Raw genomic sequence first — 20,534 nt, 5'->3', positions numbered from 1 at the left:
ACAGGGCTCTGAACTCCCCTAGTCTCTCCTGTGCCTGGTGGTCCCTGGTCACGCAGGACGGGAACAGCACTACAGCCTCAGGCCCCAGCACCAAAACATGCCTGCATGACTGGGCTGGCAGAGTATGGCAGGTCCCCTGAGCTCCGTCTGGGAGGCCCCCGTTCCCCATACACACTTCTCATATGGAAGTTCTAGGTTCCATCCCTAGCACGAAGCAAAATAAAATATTGAATACAACTAACTTATTGAATATAAAAGCATGGCCAAGCCTTCCTTTGAAGTGCTTAAAGCAGGGGCCAAAGCAATAATAGTAACAGCAGGTAGGGTGTTGTTTTGTGTGCAGGGCCGACCTGAGCACTGCCTGAGTGCAGAGTCTGAGCATCATCAGAAAAACAGAAAGTGCTCCCAGCAGGGCTGGAAACAGTGCCGGGTTAAGGCACTTGCCTTATGCATGACCAATCCTGTTTGATCCCTGAGGAAAACTGGTTTATAGCCCAGTCTGCAGGGGTGAAAAAGGTCACAAAATGCTCAAGTACTGAGTATTTACATTCATGCTCCTGGGATGGGACTTAGCCATCCTCCCCAAAGAGCGTTATCACTAGTCTGTGAAAACATCAACATTTTCAAGTATGGCTTCTTTGAATACGTAGAGGCTTTTAATCACCATTCTGAAGTTAAGAAATCATAAGCTGAGCCGTAAATGCATTAGATTTCAATAGCTTATCTATTACTTGTTGAAGGCCTGTACTCTTAACAGTACTAATCTTTCTTTTTTGGGGGGTAGACACACCTGGTGATGCTCAGGGGTTACTCCTGGCTCAGTACTCAAAAATTACTCCTGGTGGGGCTCAGAGGACCATCAGGAGTGCTGAGGATCAAACCTTGGTTGGCTAAGTGCAAGGCAAGTGGCCTACCTAGTATGTCACACTGGCCCCAAACAGGACTTATATTCGCCCTCTCCTACTGCCATCCATTGGTGACCATTATTTCACTCATACTTAAGAGTTTGACTTTTATCTCTACATAAATGTGACATCTATACTTTTCTTTTCCCTCTGACTCACCTCACTTACCATGTGTTCAAGGTCTGTGAACACCGTTCTGAATGTCAGGGTATCCTCTCCTTTCATCACGAATCACGAAACACAAAATCCCGTTAATCACCGATTTCTCGGGTGGGCTCAGTAACATCTCATTTCGTCCTTTCCCTGAGACCTTAGAAGTCTATCTCGACTTGGCCCTCCTGATGTTGCACTGGGGGCTCTTCAGGGTCAGGCGAATGAGATCTAGCTTGTTACTGCATTTTGCATATGAATACACCATGGGAAGCTTGCAAGGCTGTCCTGTGTGGGCAGGAAACTCTCGAAGATTGCCAGCTTCTCCCAGAAAGCAGGCCAAAGATATCTCCTTTCATCGCTGAATAATATTCCATTTGTGTTTTTTCATCCATTTATTTATGGATGGGTATTTAGACTGTCTTGGTCACTGTGAACAATGATGCAAAACACATGGGAGCACTTCTCTGTTAAATCCCGTTTTCATTTTCTTTGGATATATTGGGGTCCCAGAACAGAATTTTTTGTGCCACCTGCAGTGGTGCTCTTGGGAACATTCCAGACAGTGCATGACCTGCTGTACGATCTCTCCAGCCCTGACAGAAAAATTTTGAGGAAGCTCCATATTGTTTTCCACAGTAAATTATTAATTTGTATTCCTACCAACAATAATTTATGCTCCTTTCCCCTTATCCTTGCTGGCACCTGTTGTGCTTCTTTCTCCAGTACTGGGATGGAACGAGGGGCCTCACACGTGCAAGGCCTGCACTCTACCATGTGAGTCACATCCCTGTCTTTTCTCTCATATTTTTGTTGACTTTTATCTTTTTCATTGATAGTGTTTTAAATTTCATTGTTGCACACTGAACCATTCTTGCATCCCAGGAATAAAATCCACTTGGCAATGGCATATAATACCCTTAATTGTTTACAAAGTTGATTTGCTGATATTCCAGTCAAACACCTATACTCTGAACTGAATTGACAATGTAAACTTATTACTTGCCTGCTAAGGAGACAGGCTGGGGGGATGGGAGGGAAACTTGGGACGACACTGGCAGAAGGTCACACAGTCCTAGGACTGATGCTGGCACACTGTATGCCTGACACAACTGTATTATGAACAACTTTGTAAACTACAGTGTTTAAGTAAAAAGAAAAAAGAGATGAAATAACTTTAATCTTCAAAGAATTTAAAAACATGGGATGTTTCAAAGAAAAATGAAGGAACAATTCTGAATAAAAAGAGCGTGAAGAGACATGAGAAGGATGACATGGATCCTCTGCTATAAAAGATATACTTGGCGGCCAGAGACAGTGTAGGAAGGATAGCATTGACTTGCATGCTGCCGACCCTTATTTGATTGCTGGCACCATACATGGACACTTGGTCACTGCCAGAAATGACCCTTGGACACAGAGCCAGTAATAAGCCCAGAGCACAGCCAGGTGTGGGCCCCGAGCTCCCCAAAGATAGTCAGGCAGCTTATCAAACGCCAGTGGGTGGGGCTGTGGGGAGAAATGGTATATGAGTTGTGTTCTTGAGAGTTTTCCATATAAAATGATATAAAAATAAATAAAAATAATCACCTTTGTTCAAAAATGTTTATTTACTATAAAGACAAAACGCCAAAATAGGTACAAATACTATAAAATTGGTTCAATGGGGTAAAAATTTTAATTAAAATATCTTGATATATTTAAAATAACAAAGGATACATTTAAGCCAAATCTTCTTAACCCAGAGATTTTTTTTTTGTAACATTTGCTTACACAGTAAGGTGCTAATAGAAGTTAGCCCTTAAGCCCTGGAAATCTTAGGAATCATAGTCACACAGCAAATATAATTTCATTGTGAAAGTGAACTTTGGTAGAAGAAAAATCTATAGGACACCTGAGGTAGTAGAAACTGGAATAACAGCAGTAGACGTTATTTACAACTTGAGTACCAAATAACATTAAGAACACAAAATAATTACACAATACAATTTTCAGTCCAGCTTTGATCCAAAGAAAATAAGAATAATACATCACATTTGCATTGAAAACAAAACAAAACAAAAAAACACCACAATTACCAGCAAGCTGAGGGAACTGCAAACAAACTCAAACAATGGATTTTGACATCTACAGGCAGTTTGAGTTTGAAATGTGGTGGGCATGGTGATCTACAAAGTAATACTGATTAGCTGAGGTTCCTCAGTTTATACAGTTTACATTTCTGTCAGATACAGCATTCATCTGACCAATGATCTTCCAGTACATAAAATGGCAAGAGTGCATCCTTTAAAGCTTGCACATGAGACTCGGAAACAATCTTATTAGAACTGTGAAAATTCTAAAGTAGTCCAAAAAAAAAAAAAAGAAAATAAAAAAGTCAAGTACAACACATTAGAGCTACCAAACTTCACATTTCGGTACTGTTTTTTAACTCTTCAAATATTGCCAATCTTTCAAAACAAAGGAATGTAAAAATTTCCTAGAATACACACTCACATAAAAAAAATAACCTGCCTTTTAAAAATTATATGCAATATACTCCTGTAAACTTATCATGTAACTTATTTTACTTCCAATTTGTGTTGTACATTTAAAATGTACTCTATATAGCTTATTTAGTTTATCCTGAGTTTTTGAGAATAACCAATTCTATTTCACTCTGCAATAATTCAACTGGCTTCTGAAGAGTTAAAACTTATCTCAAAAAGTTGTATTAAATATTTAATCAGTACTTAATTTAAAAGACTCACAAAAAATATAAAAAGAGCTGCCATTTTCCTTCAGAATTGCATGCATCTGAATTCAACTGAGAGGAAAATCGCTGGATAACTGTGCAATGTGTAAGGAATTACTGTACAAATAAAATCCAATTCCACTTTCCATCTGAACACATTTTCTAAGTTCAAAAGAAATTTATGTTTAAAAACACTATTCCTCATTAGCAAATAAGTTAATTCTTTTCATAGTCAGGCCTATTGTAGAAAAGATGCACGGTAGAAGGAAAACAGCAGTTGCAAGTTATTTTCAGTGATGGTGATAAATAATGGTCATACAGAGTTAAGACTTAAATGGTGTGAAGCCTTGAAGTCTCTTACAGTTTGACAGAAGAAACTGATACATTTTTAAAAAATCAAATATATTTCAAGGTAATCTTGATCTTGGTTTCAAGCTGTATCACAGAACATAGCTGATTTTCACTTAATTTATACTTAACATGCAGTGATTGAGAAGAGCAGTGACTGACTCAATAAAGGTAGTATTTTATCATATTCCAATTAAAAAGAATAAATCTGCATTTGCAAAACTCTTGCAATAGCAAAATATTTGATAAAATCTAGTTCACACCTAGTTCTACTCTTTTTTTTTTTCTGGTTTGAAAAGATCACCTTTCCCTGAATGTTTAACAAAAATGAAGGTGAAATGAAAATATAGAACCATAATTTCCAAAAACGAAATGAATGGGCCAACAGTAAAATGCACAATAAAACACAATTGCCCAGGCATTTAAAAAAATAAAGGTCAACTGTAGGTCATAAAGAAGTCATTAACTTTAAAAAATATATTTATTTACTGCTAATCATAGCACATTTCTGACCTAAAAGAGGCAGATAGTGATTTTGTTTTTATAGCCAGTGACAAATAAACTGAAGAGAACAGCAGAACCCCCTCTTGTAATCATGATATGAAATGGAAGAATAATTGACACATTAAAATAGATCCTGAGCCCCTCAGCTGCTAATATTGCTGAAAAAGTGCTCTAAAAAAATAAAATTATGCTCTTGTTAATTAGCCATGCAAACTTCATTGCTTTCCTGTTCACCTAGGGCCAGTTCTTTGAAAGGCACGGTTTACAGTTTTTGCACAAATTGTGGACTTTTGCATACTAAGCTTAGGTACAGATCATGATTTGTCAATCACATACTTAGGTTAGGGTCCCCCACTGGTCTTGTGTATAGCTATTCAGTGGCATGAAGGCCAGCAGATTATCGATGTGGTTCCCCACAAAAGTTTTTTTTCTCTTCTTACTGCGCATCCTCTCTCCATTCTAGTTCATGTGCATGGCTACCAGGTAGTGCGGAAGACGGGATGCTTCAGTAGCTCTCTGGAGGGAGGTCTATCCTGAGGCTGCAGTTCTAAACATCGAAGAGCGACGTCTCGTAAACCGGGAGACAGGTGTGAGGGGATGGACGGAGCAGTCGTTGCACTAGCGATCTGTAGGGTAAAGCACCAGAGCAGTGAGGCTTTCCCCGGCCACAGCTTTTCTGGGACAGAGTCCGAGAGCATGTATTTCAGAAACCTCTTGCAAACAGAGGGACTCAAGAGAAAGGGAGTGGAATTTCCAACAAAGTATCTGGGAAAACGTCTCTACTATGTGGGAGTTTTCTTCTACACCTTCTTTCAGTTTTAGGATGTTAGTTTTCGGTGTTTGGGCCCTAGCAATGGTGCCTAGAGACTACTATCAGCTCTGGGCTTAGGAGTCGCCCCTGGCAGTACTCAGAAGACCATGTGGCGACACAGAGCACACCTGAGCCCCCTGCACACAGAGAACGCCTCAGCCTGTGAGGTTCAGAGAGACCAGGTTCTCTCTCGTCTCTCAGATTTCCAAATTGAATCACATCATGAATAGATTCATGTTTTGTTTTATTTTGTTCTCTTTTGGCTTTTGGGCCACACCCGGCGATGCTCAGGCATTACTCCTAGCTGTGCTTGGGCACCACTTGAGGTACCAGGGATCAAAACCTGGTCAGACACATGCAAGGCAAAAGCCCTACCACTGTACTATCACTCTGGCCCTGGTTTTTCTTTTCACAAATGGACAAGGTTAAACGCTGGAGAGGAAAAGTAGTCACTCAAATTCTATTTTCCTCATCTTCACTTCAAGATGGTCTATCCTCTCTGTTTCAATACATACTTTCTAGTTTCAAAATTACTATTATTTTAATACAGAGAGCTACTCAGAGAAAGATAAAATCTATCAGTCACTTAAGTACATCAAAATACAACTCCATTTCTGCACCCTGGTTGACTTAGGTCATAATATAAATGTGGGAGTACCCAGAAAAGAATACAGGTGAGAGGTACGAGGTGCAAGTGGGAGAAAAACAGCTCGAGGGTAAACAACTGCACACAGTGACATCCTTGGGTGCTAAGCACTGCACTGAGGTCCAGAGGCAATTCTGTTTGTCCTCACGGTAGTCCCAAGTAGGTATCAATAATATGCCCCGCTTATACATGAGAAAATGAAGGTTATAATAGGTAAATCTACTAAGAAAATAAAAAAAGGGCTGTCACATAGGAGTCTTGCTACAGTATTTTTTTCCTCTGCATTCACATGTCACCATCTAGTCCAGAATCAAATTTCATGTAACAGCAGAATTCATTAGCCAACGTGTGGGTATATTTTGGATTGAACTTGTACGTCTTCATTCCCAGATGCTTTACTACTGTCACAGCATCTGTGCAGAGCAGAATCTTGCCCTGCATTAGACACGTGATGGTTTTGGACCCTTTTATGAGACATTCCTCAGTACTGTCCACAGGGAGGATCGGCTAGTATGATATCAAAACTAGTGCAGCAACAATTTCAGGTAAATTCAGTGTACATTATAATCACAGAGGACACACTTGTCTCCGAAAACGGCATATCCTCTGTCGTATCCAAAGCTATGTCCAGAAAGGTCTTCTCTATTTAGCTCTAGCAGCTGCTGGTAAGCCCTGGGGCGCTCACACACGCAGTCCTGCCACCTTCTCTGGCAGCTGCAATTGCTTCCTTGGCAAGTCACAAAGTGGTTTCCTGATTGTGCCCAAACTGGCTTAATTGCTGGGTCAGTCTGTGGCTTCTGCTCAACATAAAATTCCTGGAAAGCTGCTAGAGTTTGGGCTGAAATCTGGGAGAGATTATCATCCTTGGAGTCACTCATTACACAAATTATCTATATAACCAGCAGGGCACATATGGTGATGCCCAAAGTCGAATGTCTGAGTTAAAAACTAAAAATCTCATGGGGCTGGAGCGATAGCACAGCGGGTAGGGCTTTTGCCTTGCACTCGGCCAACCCGGGTTCGATTCCCTGTATCCCATATGGTCCCCTGAGCAACACCAGGGATAATTCCTGAGTGCAGAGCCAGGAGTAACCCCTGTGCATTGCCGGGTGTGACCCAAAAAGCAAAGCTAAAAATCTCAACCATTACACTATTCTGAGACAGAATTGTAAAGAATAGCAATTTTTAACATTTTGGCAATAGATCTGGGTGTGAATGGTTTTAATACAGAAAAATCTGTATACATAAGAAACTTCATGTACATATTTTACTTAGGCACAGTGACTCAGTATTTACTTCAGTCCATGCCCTCAGTGGCTTTATAAAGTCTTACTACTACAAATATAATATTAACTAAGTATACTCAATACCAATAACATATAAATTCCTGGGGAAATATATTTTCATATAAAACTTTTTTTTTAGGAGGGAGAGAAGGGGGCACACTTGGAGATACTCAGGGCTTACTCCTACCTCTGCACTCAGGAATCACTGCCGGGCAGGCTCAGGGGATCACATAGGATTCCAGGGATCAAACCTGGGTTGGCTACATGCAAGGCAAGCACCCTACCTGCTGTACCATCTTTCTGGCCCTAAAAAACCATGTTTATTTTAAGGATGCTATACCTTCATGTTAAATGACAGTTGAGGAGAACCTATGAGAATATGACTTTTTCAATTTCGTTTAATTTTTGTTTTGGGGGGCCAGGCCTGGCTGTGCTCAGGGCTGACTCCTGGCTCTGCATTCCAGGGTCACTGCTGATGGTGCTCAGGAGACCGTAAATGGGGTATTAGAGACCAAACAGGGGCTGGTTACGTGCAAGGACAGTGCTTTACCCACTGTACTACCTCCCCAGTCCCAGAGCCCTGGAACTTTTAGAAGAAATAATTTCTCCTACAATTACCTTAAATATCAGAGCAAGATGATTGGAGTGCTTCTCTGCATTCCAAGGTGGTTTAGCACAGGCCATCTCTATAATAGCACAGCCAACACTCCATACATCACAGCTTCTGCCATACTGTTGACCTCTGAGTACCTGAAAGAAAGCACAGAGTTGGCTGAGAAACAGAACTCAAAATACATTAAATTAACTAACTAGCTAAAGAGATGGTGAAAGACAGAGTCCAGTTTTCCATTATAGAGCAGGAACAACGGTGCAAACAGGAATCGCAAGGCTGGTCTGTGGGGTGCTGGCAGACCCTGGGAGAGACCCCGGGAAGTCGCCCTGCAGAATTTCAGAGTAGCTCCACCATTGCTGAAAGTCTGAGCTCACAGCAGCATGGTGGAAACTTCTGGAACTACTACTAAGAGCTGGCTCTGTGCATTCATTTCCTTTGAACACAGATAATGGTTTTATTTTGGGTTTGGTGGTGCTCAGAAGTTACTCCTTGGTAACTCAGGAAATCACTCCTGGTGGGCTGGGGGGACCAAATGGGGTGCTGAGGACTGAACCCAGGTTAGCAGCTTGGAAGAGAAGAGTCCTAATCGCTGTGCTATTGCTCTGGCCCCCAGACAACAATTTTAAAACTTCTGTCAGCTTGCGGTATGGGTTCAGTCATAAGTGCATGCCCTATATCCATGAACCTAGTACACAAAACCACCCAAACACCCCCAAGCCTCTGTCATGTGCACTTTGGGGGCTGGGGGTCAGCACAGGGACTGGGGCACAGGGCGAGGGCATTTGGCCTCCCAAGCTTAGCCCGTGCAGCATGGGAGCCCTCAGCATGGCCAGGTGAGGCCCTGGAACGCCGAGCACTGCAGGAACGGAGCAGCACGGCCACCACGGACTGCGGCTTTCAAACACCCACCCGACTGGCTGCGTATCACCAGGCGGGCCCCGATCCCCCGGGAGCACTGTCTGGGAGGCCCAAAACAAAGGAAACAAAACATGCACTTTGGGTTTCTCACAAAACTATAATTTACCTGATGATTCCTTGTAACAACTAAATTTAAGCTACCAACAACCCCTAAGCAAGTTGATTATGAAACAAAGCAAATCCATATTTTTAATCTGTTAAAACAAAAATGAAAAGGCAGGGACTAGGGATGTCTCAAATGAATTTTAGCATTAGAATCCTGTTTTCAGGGCCAGGGGTCAGCACGTCCTGGATGCCACTGAATGAAGTGTCACACTCAAAGCTGCTTCTTACCTCAGGTGCCATAAATGCAATTGTCCCCAGTAACTGTCCCTGAAATTCTCCGGCACCAGTTCCTTTTGATGCCAACCTGGCAGCAGCTCCAAAGTCTGCAATTCTCAGTCTCTGTCCTGTGCTGTCAATGAGCAAATTGGCACCTGTCAAAAACACAAACAACAACAACAGTGAACGGCCTTGGAGGTGCACAACAAAAGTGGAGACAGAAAACCAAGTGGATCAGTACTAATGAAACAGGACAACAAAAGATATAAACTGATTACCCACCAGAGGGGCAAAGAAATGTACTCCCCCCCAACATAATCACTGCAATAGAAACAGAAGTCTCCACAATGAAAGAAACCTAAAAAAAATACACAAAATCAACGAAAACAGTCTAAAATAAACAAAACCTAAAACCTTGAAAGTCTGAAAAACTAAGTATCAAAGAAAACGTCGTCGGGCAGGTTTTGTGGAGACCATAGTTGAGTGTGGGAAAGGACGTCCAGCCGGAAACCGCCACCACCTCTCCAGGCCTCCAGGTTCCAATTTTAGTGCCAGGCTGGAGCGACCGTGCAGAGGGCAGGGAACTTGTCGTGCGTTCAGCTGATCTGGGTTTGACTCTTGGTACCACACGCAGCCCCCCCACCAACTGCACCAGGAGTGATCCTTGACACTGCTGGCTGTGACTCTCCCCCCAAAACAAAACAATTTTAGTGTCATTTATATGCTGATATAAGGTCCTGAGGAAACATACTAACCCAGACCAATTAAAACTCTATCCATGCTGAAGTTTCTTAACTGGAGCTTAGTAAACATCAGATGCAGAGTACAGGAATGCGTGATGTCATCACCAGAGACTCACGAGAGCCCAAGCTGCCTTCAAATACTGAACCGGGGGAGGCAGGAGGACAGCTTGGCTCTCGGAGCTCTGAGCTGCTCAGAGCTTAACTGGCAGCTCAGGGCGGAAACCTGGGTGCCACGCTGGACTTGCGTAGTGCCTTTTTAAAGAAAAGACACTTAAATCCATTCCTGTGAAATCATGCCGAGTTTCTGTGCCACTGCGCCCCACGCATGGGTGGGATATAAGGTAGAAAGCAACCAATCTCGATTAGGAACATATGAACACACAGGCTTAACCAGTAACATGTTAGTAATCTCTTATTACAAGGGCTTAATTGCTTCAGGGCGAGATACAACAATCTCCACACACACTTTTTTTCTAAGGAAATTATCTTTTTTGATCATTTTTGCAAATTATTAATAACAAGCAATATAAAATAGAATTTTAGAGCCTGCTATTGGGGCAGGCTTGGGTGGTGGTTGGGCAAATTGGAAGCAATGGTCTTGGGAAGGACTGGAGCGATAGCACAGTGGGTAGGGCGTTTGCCTTGCACACAGCCGACCCGGGTTCAATTCCTCTGTCCCTCTCAGAGAGCCTGGCAAGCTACCGAGAGTATCCTGTCCACATGGCAGAGCCTGGCAAGCTACCCATGGCGTATTCGATATGCCAAAAACAGTAACAAGTCTCACAATAGAGACGTTACTGGTGCCCACTTGAGCAAATTGACGAACAACGGGACGACGGTGCTACGGTGACAGTGCTACAGTGGTGTTGGGAAGGTGTAATGGTGGTGAGGTTGGTGTTGGAATACTGAATGTAATAAATTACAGTGAACAACTTCACAAAAATAAAATTAAAAAAAAAATCTGCTGAAAATTCAGGTATGTGGGTTTTATAACTGAAATTTCCAGATTTCTCCCGGAGGTGAGACGTGCTATCTCCCCCTACCTCCCTATACTTCTAGAAGCCCCACAAGTCATGTTCACACCCCAAAGCTGCCACCCAGTTAAAAAAAGCTACTCCAGCTGGACCTCCCTGATAAAAGTACTTACTGGTCTGAACAAACACAATGACCACTTAGTATTTGTATTGCAAACTGTAATACTCAGAAGGAGAGAAAGAGAGAGAGGAAAAGTGCCTGCCACAGAGGCAGGCCAGGGTGGGGTGGTGGTGTTGGGGATGGTAGAAGGGCAACTGGGGACATTAGTGGTGGGAAATGTGCACTGCTGGATGGATAGCTGGTGGAACATTGTATGATGAAACCCAATCATGAACATCTTTTTAATGGTCTATCGCAGAGTGATTCAATTAAAAAATAAATAAAACCAAAAAACTGAGGTGGTGACACATTATGCAAATTTAAGTTTTCTCCCTGAGTTATTTTAAGATTTTTCGGTCAGATTTCCAGTCTGTCCCCCTGCCCCACACCAGTTTACTGTTTTGAAGTGGAGGTGGTGCTAGAGATGGAATCCTAGGCCTTACACATGTAAATCATATGCTTCCAAGCCCTTGAAACCCTGGGTTGGATTTCTGATAAAACGAAAGATAGACAAATAAGGACACCAGCAGGCCCACCTCCCCATCTCAGACCCTCTGCTTGCAGGTGAGGTGACCTCCATGCTGCTCTGCTCAAGGTCTTCTGGGAATGAGAAGCGGGTTCCCCTCCCGTCCAGCTGGGTCCCGGCAGCTGCTACGCTCGACACCCGCCATATCTGCAGGCTCAGCTCTACATTCCCACCCCCTCAGCTCTACTCATCACACCTCACAAGAATATTCCTCTCACTGAGTAAAGACAGAGAAGGAAAGAAAAGAGCAACACACAGCCAGCATCCCTCAGAGAACCTGTGGGGCCAACTCCAAAGGCTCATTCTTGGCACAGCAGGAACACAGCACACCGGCAGGGGAGGCCAGACAAGTAAAAACACAAAAGGCTCTACCAGAACCAAGCAGCTCTTTAAACTCTCTTTAAACTCTCAGAGAATGATTTTAGGGCACTATGCTGAGGACATTTAATGAGCTCCAAGAAACAATGGCACAGGATATGCTGCAAAACGCAAGCAAGTACGAAAGACCAAAGGAGAAAATTACAATCAGAAATGACAGAAATAAAGAATATGGTAGGTGGTATGAAAAAAAAAAATCCCCCCCCCCCCCCCGGCAACACAAAAGAAGGTCTGAGCAGCAGAATAGCAGCAGCTGAGGAAAGATCAAGGAGCTTCAAGAAGTGATGTGGGAAAAGTCTAGGTAACAACAGAAGATGGGAAAAAGTCTGAAGAGAGGCAGATGGGGAGAAAGAGGAAGGGGGAGAGAAGGGGAGAGGTAGTGAGAGGGAGGAGGGGAGAGAAAGAATGGAATAGGGAGGGAAAGAGAAATGGAGGGAGGGAGGGGGAGAGAGAGAGAGAGAGAGAGAGAGAGAGAGAGAGAGAGAGAGAGAGAGAGAGAGAGAGAGAGAGAGAGAGAGAGAGAGAAGAGACTGACTGAAAAAAAAAAGACCCCAAGGTTCCTTTCACTTCTAAGAGTGATTTGAATCACATAGGAGAAACAATTGCACAGTCCGTCTCAACTCAGAAAACAGGAAAGACCTACATTTAAAAATTCTGTTTTGTACTCACTTATTATTATTTTAAAAAATTTTATTGAATCACTGTGAGATAGTTACAAGCTTTCATGTTTGGGTTACAATCACACAATGATCAAACACCCATCCCTCCACCAGTACACATTCCCTACCACCAAAATCCCCGGTATACCCCGCCTTTCCCACCCTCCCCCTGCCTCCATGGCAGACAATATTCCCCATACTCTCTCTCTACTTTTGGGCATTATGGTTTGCAACACAGACACTGAGAGGTCATCATGTTTGGTCCATTATCTACTTTCGGCATGAATCTCCCATCCCAACTGATTCCTCCAGCCATCATTTTCTTAGTGATCCCTTTTCTATTCCATCTGCCTTTTCCCCTCTGCTCATGAAGCAGTCTTCCAGCTATGGGGCAATCCCCCTGGCCCTTGTATCTACTGTCCTTGGGTGTCAGCCTCATGTGATGTTATTCTATATTCCACAAATGAGTACAGTCCTTCTATGTCTGTCCCTCTCTTTCTGACTCATTTCACTTAGTACGATACTCTCCATGTCTATCCATTTATAAGCAAATTTCATGACTTCATCTCTCCTAACAGCTGCATAGTATTCCATTGTGTAGATTGTACCCACTTATTAAGAGAATCCCTACCTTTGACATCTCTGTGAATGATCTGGTTTTCATGGAGATAGGAAAGGCCACGAAGCAACTGTTCAGTATAGTTAATAACTACTGATTCTTTGAAGGCTCCGTACTTGCTGAGCAGATGAGCCACCGATCCCCCTATAAGACAAGTACGTAACAATGATTAGTGTTAGAAACTTAATCCAGGATTAAAATTGTTTGCTACACTTTGGCTGCATAAGATTGCACTGTGGGAGAATCAGATTCATATTTGAAATGGTCAATTTTTAAAATACTTCACATTAAAAGTGAAACTATTTAAAAAACAAACACATTCCTGTATCACCTCAAATGCCTCTCCTAGGATCCATGCTCAAAGACCCTCCTAGCCTGCAGGTATAATGTGTTTTTATCTGCTCTGAAGACACTTTCATTTCCAGGCTTATTTTTACTGAACAGGCTTACAACAGGCTTATTGATAAGCAAGCCTACTGGATGCTATTTTTCCAACAGCATGTGTCCACTTTGTATCTATCACATTTAATGAAGGTACATTCACCGTTTTTTAGATGTAATGCTATTAAGAACATAACTCCTATATGCAGGAGTTAAAGTTTCTTTCATGATTTCTGATTTCAGCTTGAAATTAGTGGTCTGGGGAACCAAACCAGCAACATCTCCAAAGAGCTTCTGTGGTTTTCTGAAGGTCCGAGGTCACATTAAACTTTGAAAGTTAACAATGAAAAACAGTAAAAAGCTGACAGCTTTAAATGCAATTATTTCTGTTCTGCACAATTCACTATGTTGAAGATGAAGAGGATAGGAGGACCCTAGATTCAAGTTGGGGTCGCATCCCACTGCAACCTGTTCGGGACCTGGAACAGGTCATACTCTCATAAAGTCTCATTGAAAACTTTTTACAACCGTCCTAAATGCAACACTCAACGCAGCCACAATCAGCTTCACAGACCATCAGAGAATGTCCATTAAACACTCACTGGCAGACAGAATACGTTCCTCAAGCTCAAAGTACCTAAAGACTCGGGCTGGGGAGTTAGTCAAGGGCGGGGGCACATGCTCTGCACAGGGCACATGCTCTGCACACAGGAGGCCTGGCTGGATCCGACACTGTTCGAGCACTACTGGAGAGCAACTGAGCCTGTGCTGGGAGCAGCCCCCGGCACTGCCTCATGGAGCCCCTACACCCAAACCAGAAAATGAGAGAAGAGCCAAGAAATTAAACCAAGCATTTCTCTACGCACTAGAGCACAAGTCAGTTACTGTCCCAGTAAACGATAAAGTTCAACTTGATATACCAACTTTGATGCAAGTTTATCTGTAATATGGTTTTCAACTTTCCCAGTATCAATTTTATTTTGATATTGTCAGGTTAAATGAACGTGGAAGGTTTAAAATATATATTCCTATAAAACAAATGCTACATTGAAAACCACTGGAAAAAATATGAAGGGTATGTAGGCAATGAATTTTTTACTTACAGTTAAATAAAAGTCAAAGCCTATCTACAGTTTCATTACTACAAAGAGGTGATTTTTTAACAGAAATACAAACTAATAAAAATGTTTATTAATTTTTTCCCTAAATTTAGTATCAATCAGAAAATTATCAACATACTATTATTACTTTTATTTTTGCTTTTTTGGGTCAACTTGGCAATGGATAGGAGTTACTCCTGGCTCTGCATTTGAATTACTCCTGGTGGTACTCAGGGGACCATATGGGATGCTGGGAATCGAACCCAGGTTGGCCGCATGCAAGGCAAACGCCCTACCCACTATGCTAACACTCCAGACCCCATACTATTATTTTTAATTTAACAATGAACCTCCTGGGGCTTGAGAGGTAACTGACTGGCTGGAGTGGTATGGGAGGCTGGATGGGAGACCTGGTACCACATGGTCCCCTGCAAGCACTGAGCCAGGAGTTGTCCCTGAGCATCCCCCAGTGTGGCCTGAAAAAAGCAAAAGACAATGAACATACCTGCCATCCACTCAATGAAGAGATTATAATTGCTCTTCTCACATGTGGCTCCCAACATCCTAATGATGTTTGGGTGGTTCAGATGGCTCATCATTCTTATCTCTTCTCTTAATGCTTCCACTACTTCTTCTTGCTCAGAAGATGTGTTTCTGACGTATGTCACCTGTTTCCAAGAATATGTTGACAAGATTTTGAATTCTGATGATTTTCTATGTACAGTTTTCATTAACATGATAACAAATGGACCAATCTAAATCAGCTTGTACATAAGCAAGTGAAATTAGGGTTCATCGGTGCAGTAAGGCTACTTTAAGACAGTAAAAACGTAGCTATAGGCCTGGAGAGACAATACAGAAGTGAAAGTGTCTGCTTTGCATGGGGCCAAGCCCAGTTTGATTCCTGGTACCACATGGTCCCTTGAGCACTGCCAGGGGCAACCCCCAACCACAAAGCTGGGAGCAGCTCTCCAGACCCACTGAGTATGACCCCCACACCTAACCTAAGTAGATAATAAAAGTATAGCTAAGTGCTGGGATGTAGTATAGGAGTTTGGGTGCAAGCCTAGCATGTTCCAATCCAGGTTCAATTTGAAGTACGATTCCCACTCTCCCATAGCACCACCAGGTGTAGCCTTGGAGAACCCCTGTATCACAGCAGGGTCCTGGGCATTATCACAGAAACACCCCAACCGTAAGACATAATCAATACTCCAAAACTGAAGACAGTAAAAATGAGAAAAAGCCAATCACAGAAGAATCAGGATATCTTCAAAAAGCAAGTTTTATCATTTTCACATCTTGCTAAGTGAAAAAGAAAAAAAACACCTTAGAAATTCCAAAATGACAACGCACCAGTAACACTGATGCAGTCTGGGGCTGGTACTGCGGGTTGGGTGCTTATATTGCACGTGGTCGACTAGAGTTTGATCCCCAGCACCCCATACGCTGCTCCCTGAGCTTGCCAAGATAGATCCTAGAGCACATGGCAAGGAATAAGGCCCGGGCACCATCAAGTATGGCACAAAAACAAAAATATCAAAACAACACAAAAACTGGAAAGGGTATGAAAACAAACCTTAATAAAAAAAACTCCACACTTATATAATGCCTATCTTGGTGTTGCATATTACGAGTATCAAGTTCCATTTTTTTCTGAGGAGACAGGGCCGTACTTGGTGGTGCTTGGTGACTATACCTAGAGTGCTTGGGGGATTGTATGTGGTACTGAGGATGGAAACAGGGTTGGCCACTTGCAAGGCAAATGCCTTCCCTGCTGTACTATCTCTTTGGCCCAAGCTCCAATGTTTTACTAATGACAATGATAACATTAAATAGTTCAGGATGCGCTTGGTGTCTTGACAACATCTGCTTGAAACAGATTTCTCAGAATTCCCAAGGGCCGAAGTAGACACACAAGAGACATATTTTAAGATTTTATTTGCTTCTATTTACTGTATAACTTCTATTCTAGTTACCTGTTTAACAGCCATTAAAGTTCCAGTTCCCACATCTTGAGCCTGATAGCAAGAAGAAAACGCTCCCAGGCCTATCTGCTGACCTTTCAGCCACTCGGTGTCTTCTCGGTAAGGCTGTTTCGCTTTGGTGTGTCCTGGCAACGTCTCTGGTGTCTATATAGTAAATAAGAGCAGCCATTTTACTATTAAAGTCAAATTTGTGAAACTAGCCTGGCAAATTATCACTTGTGTTCAGTCTGACTTCCCATATCCCCTGTCAACTAAACCCAACCTCCTAATGGACAGTGCTGGTGACCAATACTAAACACAACAATGCATCACCATTACAGAGGCAACCAGAAACATCGCTGATATAGGAGTAACTCTGTCTAAACAATGCTCTGACGTATTCTGTTCTTTAATTAGGTATTTCCTGTGGAAAAAGTGGTTTGTTTTTTTTTTTTTGCTTGCAATAATTTAACTCATGTTAAATGCAGCATTTCTGAGTTCGATATATCTGAGCCTGGTCCAAGGGGAAGCTCTAACAGTATACTTACATCTTGTTGAATAATAATGATATCTTCTCCATTTTCAACCTGAAGTTGAGGAACTACGGGGAGGGCATCCTGGGATGCCGACATTGCCATGGCAATTGCTAAAGCTTCTTCTTCCTCAGCCTCCATCTTTTCTTTGCATTTCTGATTATGATTCACATCGTCTTTGTAGGTGTCATCGTTTTCATCTTTTTCAGGGGAGAGGACAGCCACTTCTGACTTAAAAGTTACTGTGGTGTCATTTGAAGGCAGAGATGCTTCAAGAAGGTCCTCGATACTGGAATTGAGCTCCGCATTGACATCTAATCTGCACTTCTCCTCGACTGGGGTGAACACTGTCTCATCACTGGGTATGACAGCGTTGCTGCTACTGCCACTACTGCCAAAGCTGTCCTCACATTTGGAAGAACTGTGGAGATCCAGTGTCATGCTGCTCTTGGAGGCGTCTCCTTGTTTACTGGTGCTACCTGGAGCAGGTCGAGATGGCTTTGGCCTGTGTATAGTACTGGAGGGTGCAGGTCTCGCCTGAGTGAAGATTGGGGAAAGTTTATCTGGATCGCTGTTTTCAGAACAGTTCCTCTGGAACTGGAGAGAAAACTTGCGCTGTGTCTGAGGAGATGCACAAGGTATTTTGCAGGGAATGAATCCCTGAGGTCTGTGCTTGGGGACATCTGTTACAGTGGCAGCGGGGACAGAGGGGGCAGATGAAGATGGGGTCGACAGGGTTGGGAACATAACCTGGGAATGATGAGACAAAGGAGAGGAGTTCAAACACTGACTGTGGGGTCTGCCTTTTGTTTGAACCACTGGCTTTGGTTGCTCCATTGTTGTTGAACTTGCAAGTCCTAATGAAATGCCAGTCAGTCTGTCAGAAATGTCCTCCGAGCTGGCACTCAATTTTGCAGCACACAAGGCTCTTCCAGTTTTCTCTGGATGGTCTGTGTGCTCAGGGGAGCTGTTCTCTGTGGCTTCAGGGTAGCTGCTGGAGACAGATGCCTGCAAAAGGCTGTCGTGGCGACCACCCAAAGGCTCTTCCACACCCAGCTCGATAGCCTCAGCGATTTCCACCTCGTCTGCAATAGCCATCAGACGGCGACGCATCCTGGTGAAGTGAGTGGAGCTGGACACGTTCAGCATTTCTAAGAGTTTTGAAAACACATGGGGAACTGCAGTGACCATCCTTGCTGAACTCAAATATATCCTTCGGGAGAGTTTGCCAACCATTGAGTGGGAGTTATCAATGGACTGCAAAGCAAAGGTTAGGAGAGACAGCAGCTTTTTATACCTGCAATGAAACAAACGAAACATTTATTGGTTTGTTTTGCTGCATATATATAACACACACATATACACAACAGTTTTTTTTAAAAGATGGGACTTAGGGTTGATTTTTTAAAAAAAATCAGGAATTATGTTGTAATAGCCTAGATCCAGAGATTTTTAAAATGTAAATAAAATATAAAGAGAAGCTACATATACTCTAATTCCTGAGTCTTTCCTGAACCTAAAAAGTGGTGCTTCTCTTAGGCAGTGAGGGAGGGTTGGGATATGTAGCAAGAGTCAAGTATTTTTAGAAAACAAAACAAAACAAAACAAAACAAACAACACCCTACCTGACTTCAACAGGCTCAGCTTGTGAAACATCAGTACTGACTATATGTGGGTAGAATTCAGCAGGAAATTCCAAAAGCAGTCTATCAATAAGACAGAGGCGGCCCAGCAGTTCTTGCCAGTTGTTTGATTCAGTTTGGTTTCCAAGGATACAATTTAATACATAATCAACACCACCAATACCAATGGACCCTAGAAAAAAATAAGTAAAAATAAGTAATTAAAAAATAGTGGCACTAAAATTCCAAACAAAATAGGATCAAAGGCATATGGTTAACAATACAGTTTTCTCTGAATTACCAGGCAAAGAACATGGTTCAAAGGGGGAATACAGCCTGCCAAGTAAAAAGTCCTGAGATCAAAGGCCGCACATCACATAGTGTGAGCCACCCCCTAGCCCCTAGCATGTGGCCCACGGGACCCTGAGAAGTACCAATGGGCAGTGCACACTGAACCACTGGGTCTATACTTCCAGGCCAAGCATCACCCAAATACTCCTATGAGTGTGGTCCCAATTTAATAAAAAATCCCAAGACCCTCCCTTTTAGAGAGACTGTTAAGGAAAATAATAAAACAGAATCTATTCATTTTAAGCCACCGCTTTATTACCAGTTTTAAGTATTTCTCTGCCAACTGCCAATTCTCCTGCTTGACCTTTGCACAGTTCCAACAAAGTTGATATAGACAGCTGACTGGTGCGACTGAAAAATGAAAGGAAAACCTCATCAGAATCAGATCCTGGTTAAAGTAACATAGAAAGGAGAGAAATAATGTAATGCCTTGTGGAAATGGATCTCAGCTCACCGTTTTGTTTTGGCTGAGCGCAGACACCAAACCCAGGCTGAGGAAGGGAAAACACTCTCAAGCATCTTTACATTTCTATTACTATGGGGTATAAAGAGTATCAAATAAGGATTGGAGCGATAGGATAGGGGGTAGGGCGTTTGCCTTGCACGCGGGTGACTGGGTTCGATTCCCAGCATCCCATATGGTCCCCTGCGCACCACCAGGAGTAATTCCTGAGTGCAGAGCCAGAAGTAACCCCTGTGCATTGCCAGGTATGACCCAAAAAGCAAAAAGAGTATCAAATAATGACGTTAACTCTAATTTAGTCAATTTAACCTCCTTTGTGTTGAACATTAAGTATTTATTTAAATGTCAACTAAGATACTATTTAAACACTGGATAAGACTATTTCTATTATAATTTAAAAAAAAAAGCCTGCTATTTTTATTTCTGAGTTTCCACTAAATATACTTTGAGCTGGACCAGACAGAAGTAAAGCAGGTAAGGCACTTGTCTTGCATGTGACAAATATGGATTCGACCCCAACACTCATTATGGTCCCCTAAGCACCACCAGGAGTGATCCCTGAGTGCAGAGTCAGAAGTAAGCCCTGAGCACCACGGTCTGTGGCTCTCAAACCAAAAATAAAGGAACAAATAAATGAGTCCTTTGAGTTGAAAATCAAATCTTTTCAACCCAATTTTCTCCTCCTACAGCTAGTGAGCTCCAAGTACTGCAAATGTCACTACAACATTTCTTATAGTATTCAATTAATCAATCAATTAGCTTAACAACGTAAAATTGAAGTTTCAGAAAGCAGACAATATAACAAGTGACAGAGAAGTACTG

At 42.6% G+C, this 20,534-nt stretch overlaps 1 protein-coding gene and 1 pseudogene across 1 annotated transcript in view; both read right to left on the bottom strand.

The window, feature by feature from the left end:
• Nucleotides 1-2,646: 2,646 nt before the first annotated feature.
• Nucleotides 2,647-20,534, bottom strand: part of MAP3K1 (mitogen-activated protein kinase kinase kinase 1) — a 75,930-nt gene continuing 58,042 nt past the window's right edge. Inside the window, exons 12-20 of the mRNA XM_055143614.1 lie at nt 19,509-19,600; nt 18,902-19,091; nt 17,292-18,573; nt 16,756-16,908; nt 15,282-15,444; nt 13,308-13,439; nt 9,249-9,391; nt 8,003-8,134; nt 2,647-5,267 (exon numbers count right to left, since the gene is read on the bottom strand). Coding sequence (XP_054999589.1) covers nt 5,118-5,267; nt 8,003-8,134; nt 9,249-9,391; nt 13,308-13,439; nt 15,282-15,444; nt 16,756-16,908; nt 17,292-18,573; nt 18,902-19,091; nt 19,509-19,600 — 2,437 coding nt within the window. The 3' untranslated portion in view covers nt 2,647-5,117. The remainder of the gene's footprint in view (nt 5,268-8,002; nt 8,135-9,248; nt 9,392-13,307; nt 13,440-15,281; nt 15,445-16,755; nt 16,909-17,291; nt 18,574-18,901; nt 19,092-19,508; nt 19,601-20,534) is intronic.
• On the bottom strand, nt 6,384-7,039 carry LOC129405904 (EEF1A lysine methyltransferase 1-like; annotated as a pseudogene).

This window comes from Sorex araneus, chromosome 1 (assembly GCF_027595985.1).
Source record: "Sorex araneus isolate mSorAra2 chromosome 1, mSorAra2.pri, whole genome shotgun sequence".
In the NCBI taxonomy this organism is placed as follows: Eukaryota; Metazoa; Chordata; class Mammalia; order Eulipotyphla; family Soricidae; genus Sorex; species Sorex araneus.
The sequence above is the reverse complement of the archived record's forward strand: the minus strand, read 5'-3'. Positions and strand labels throughout refer to the sequence as shown.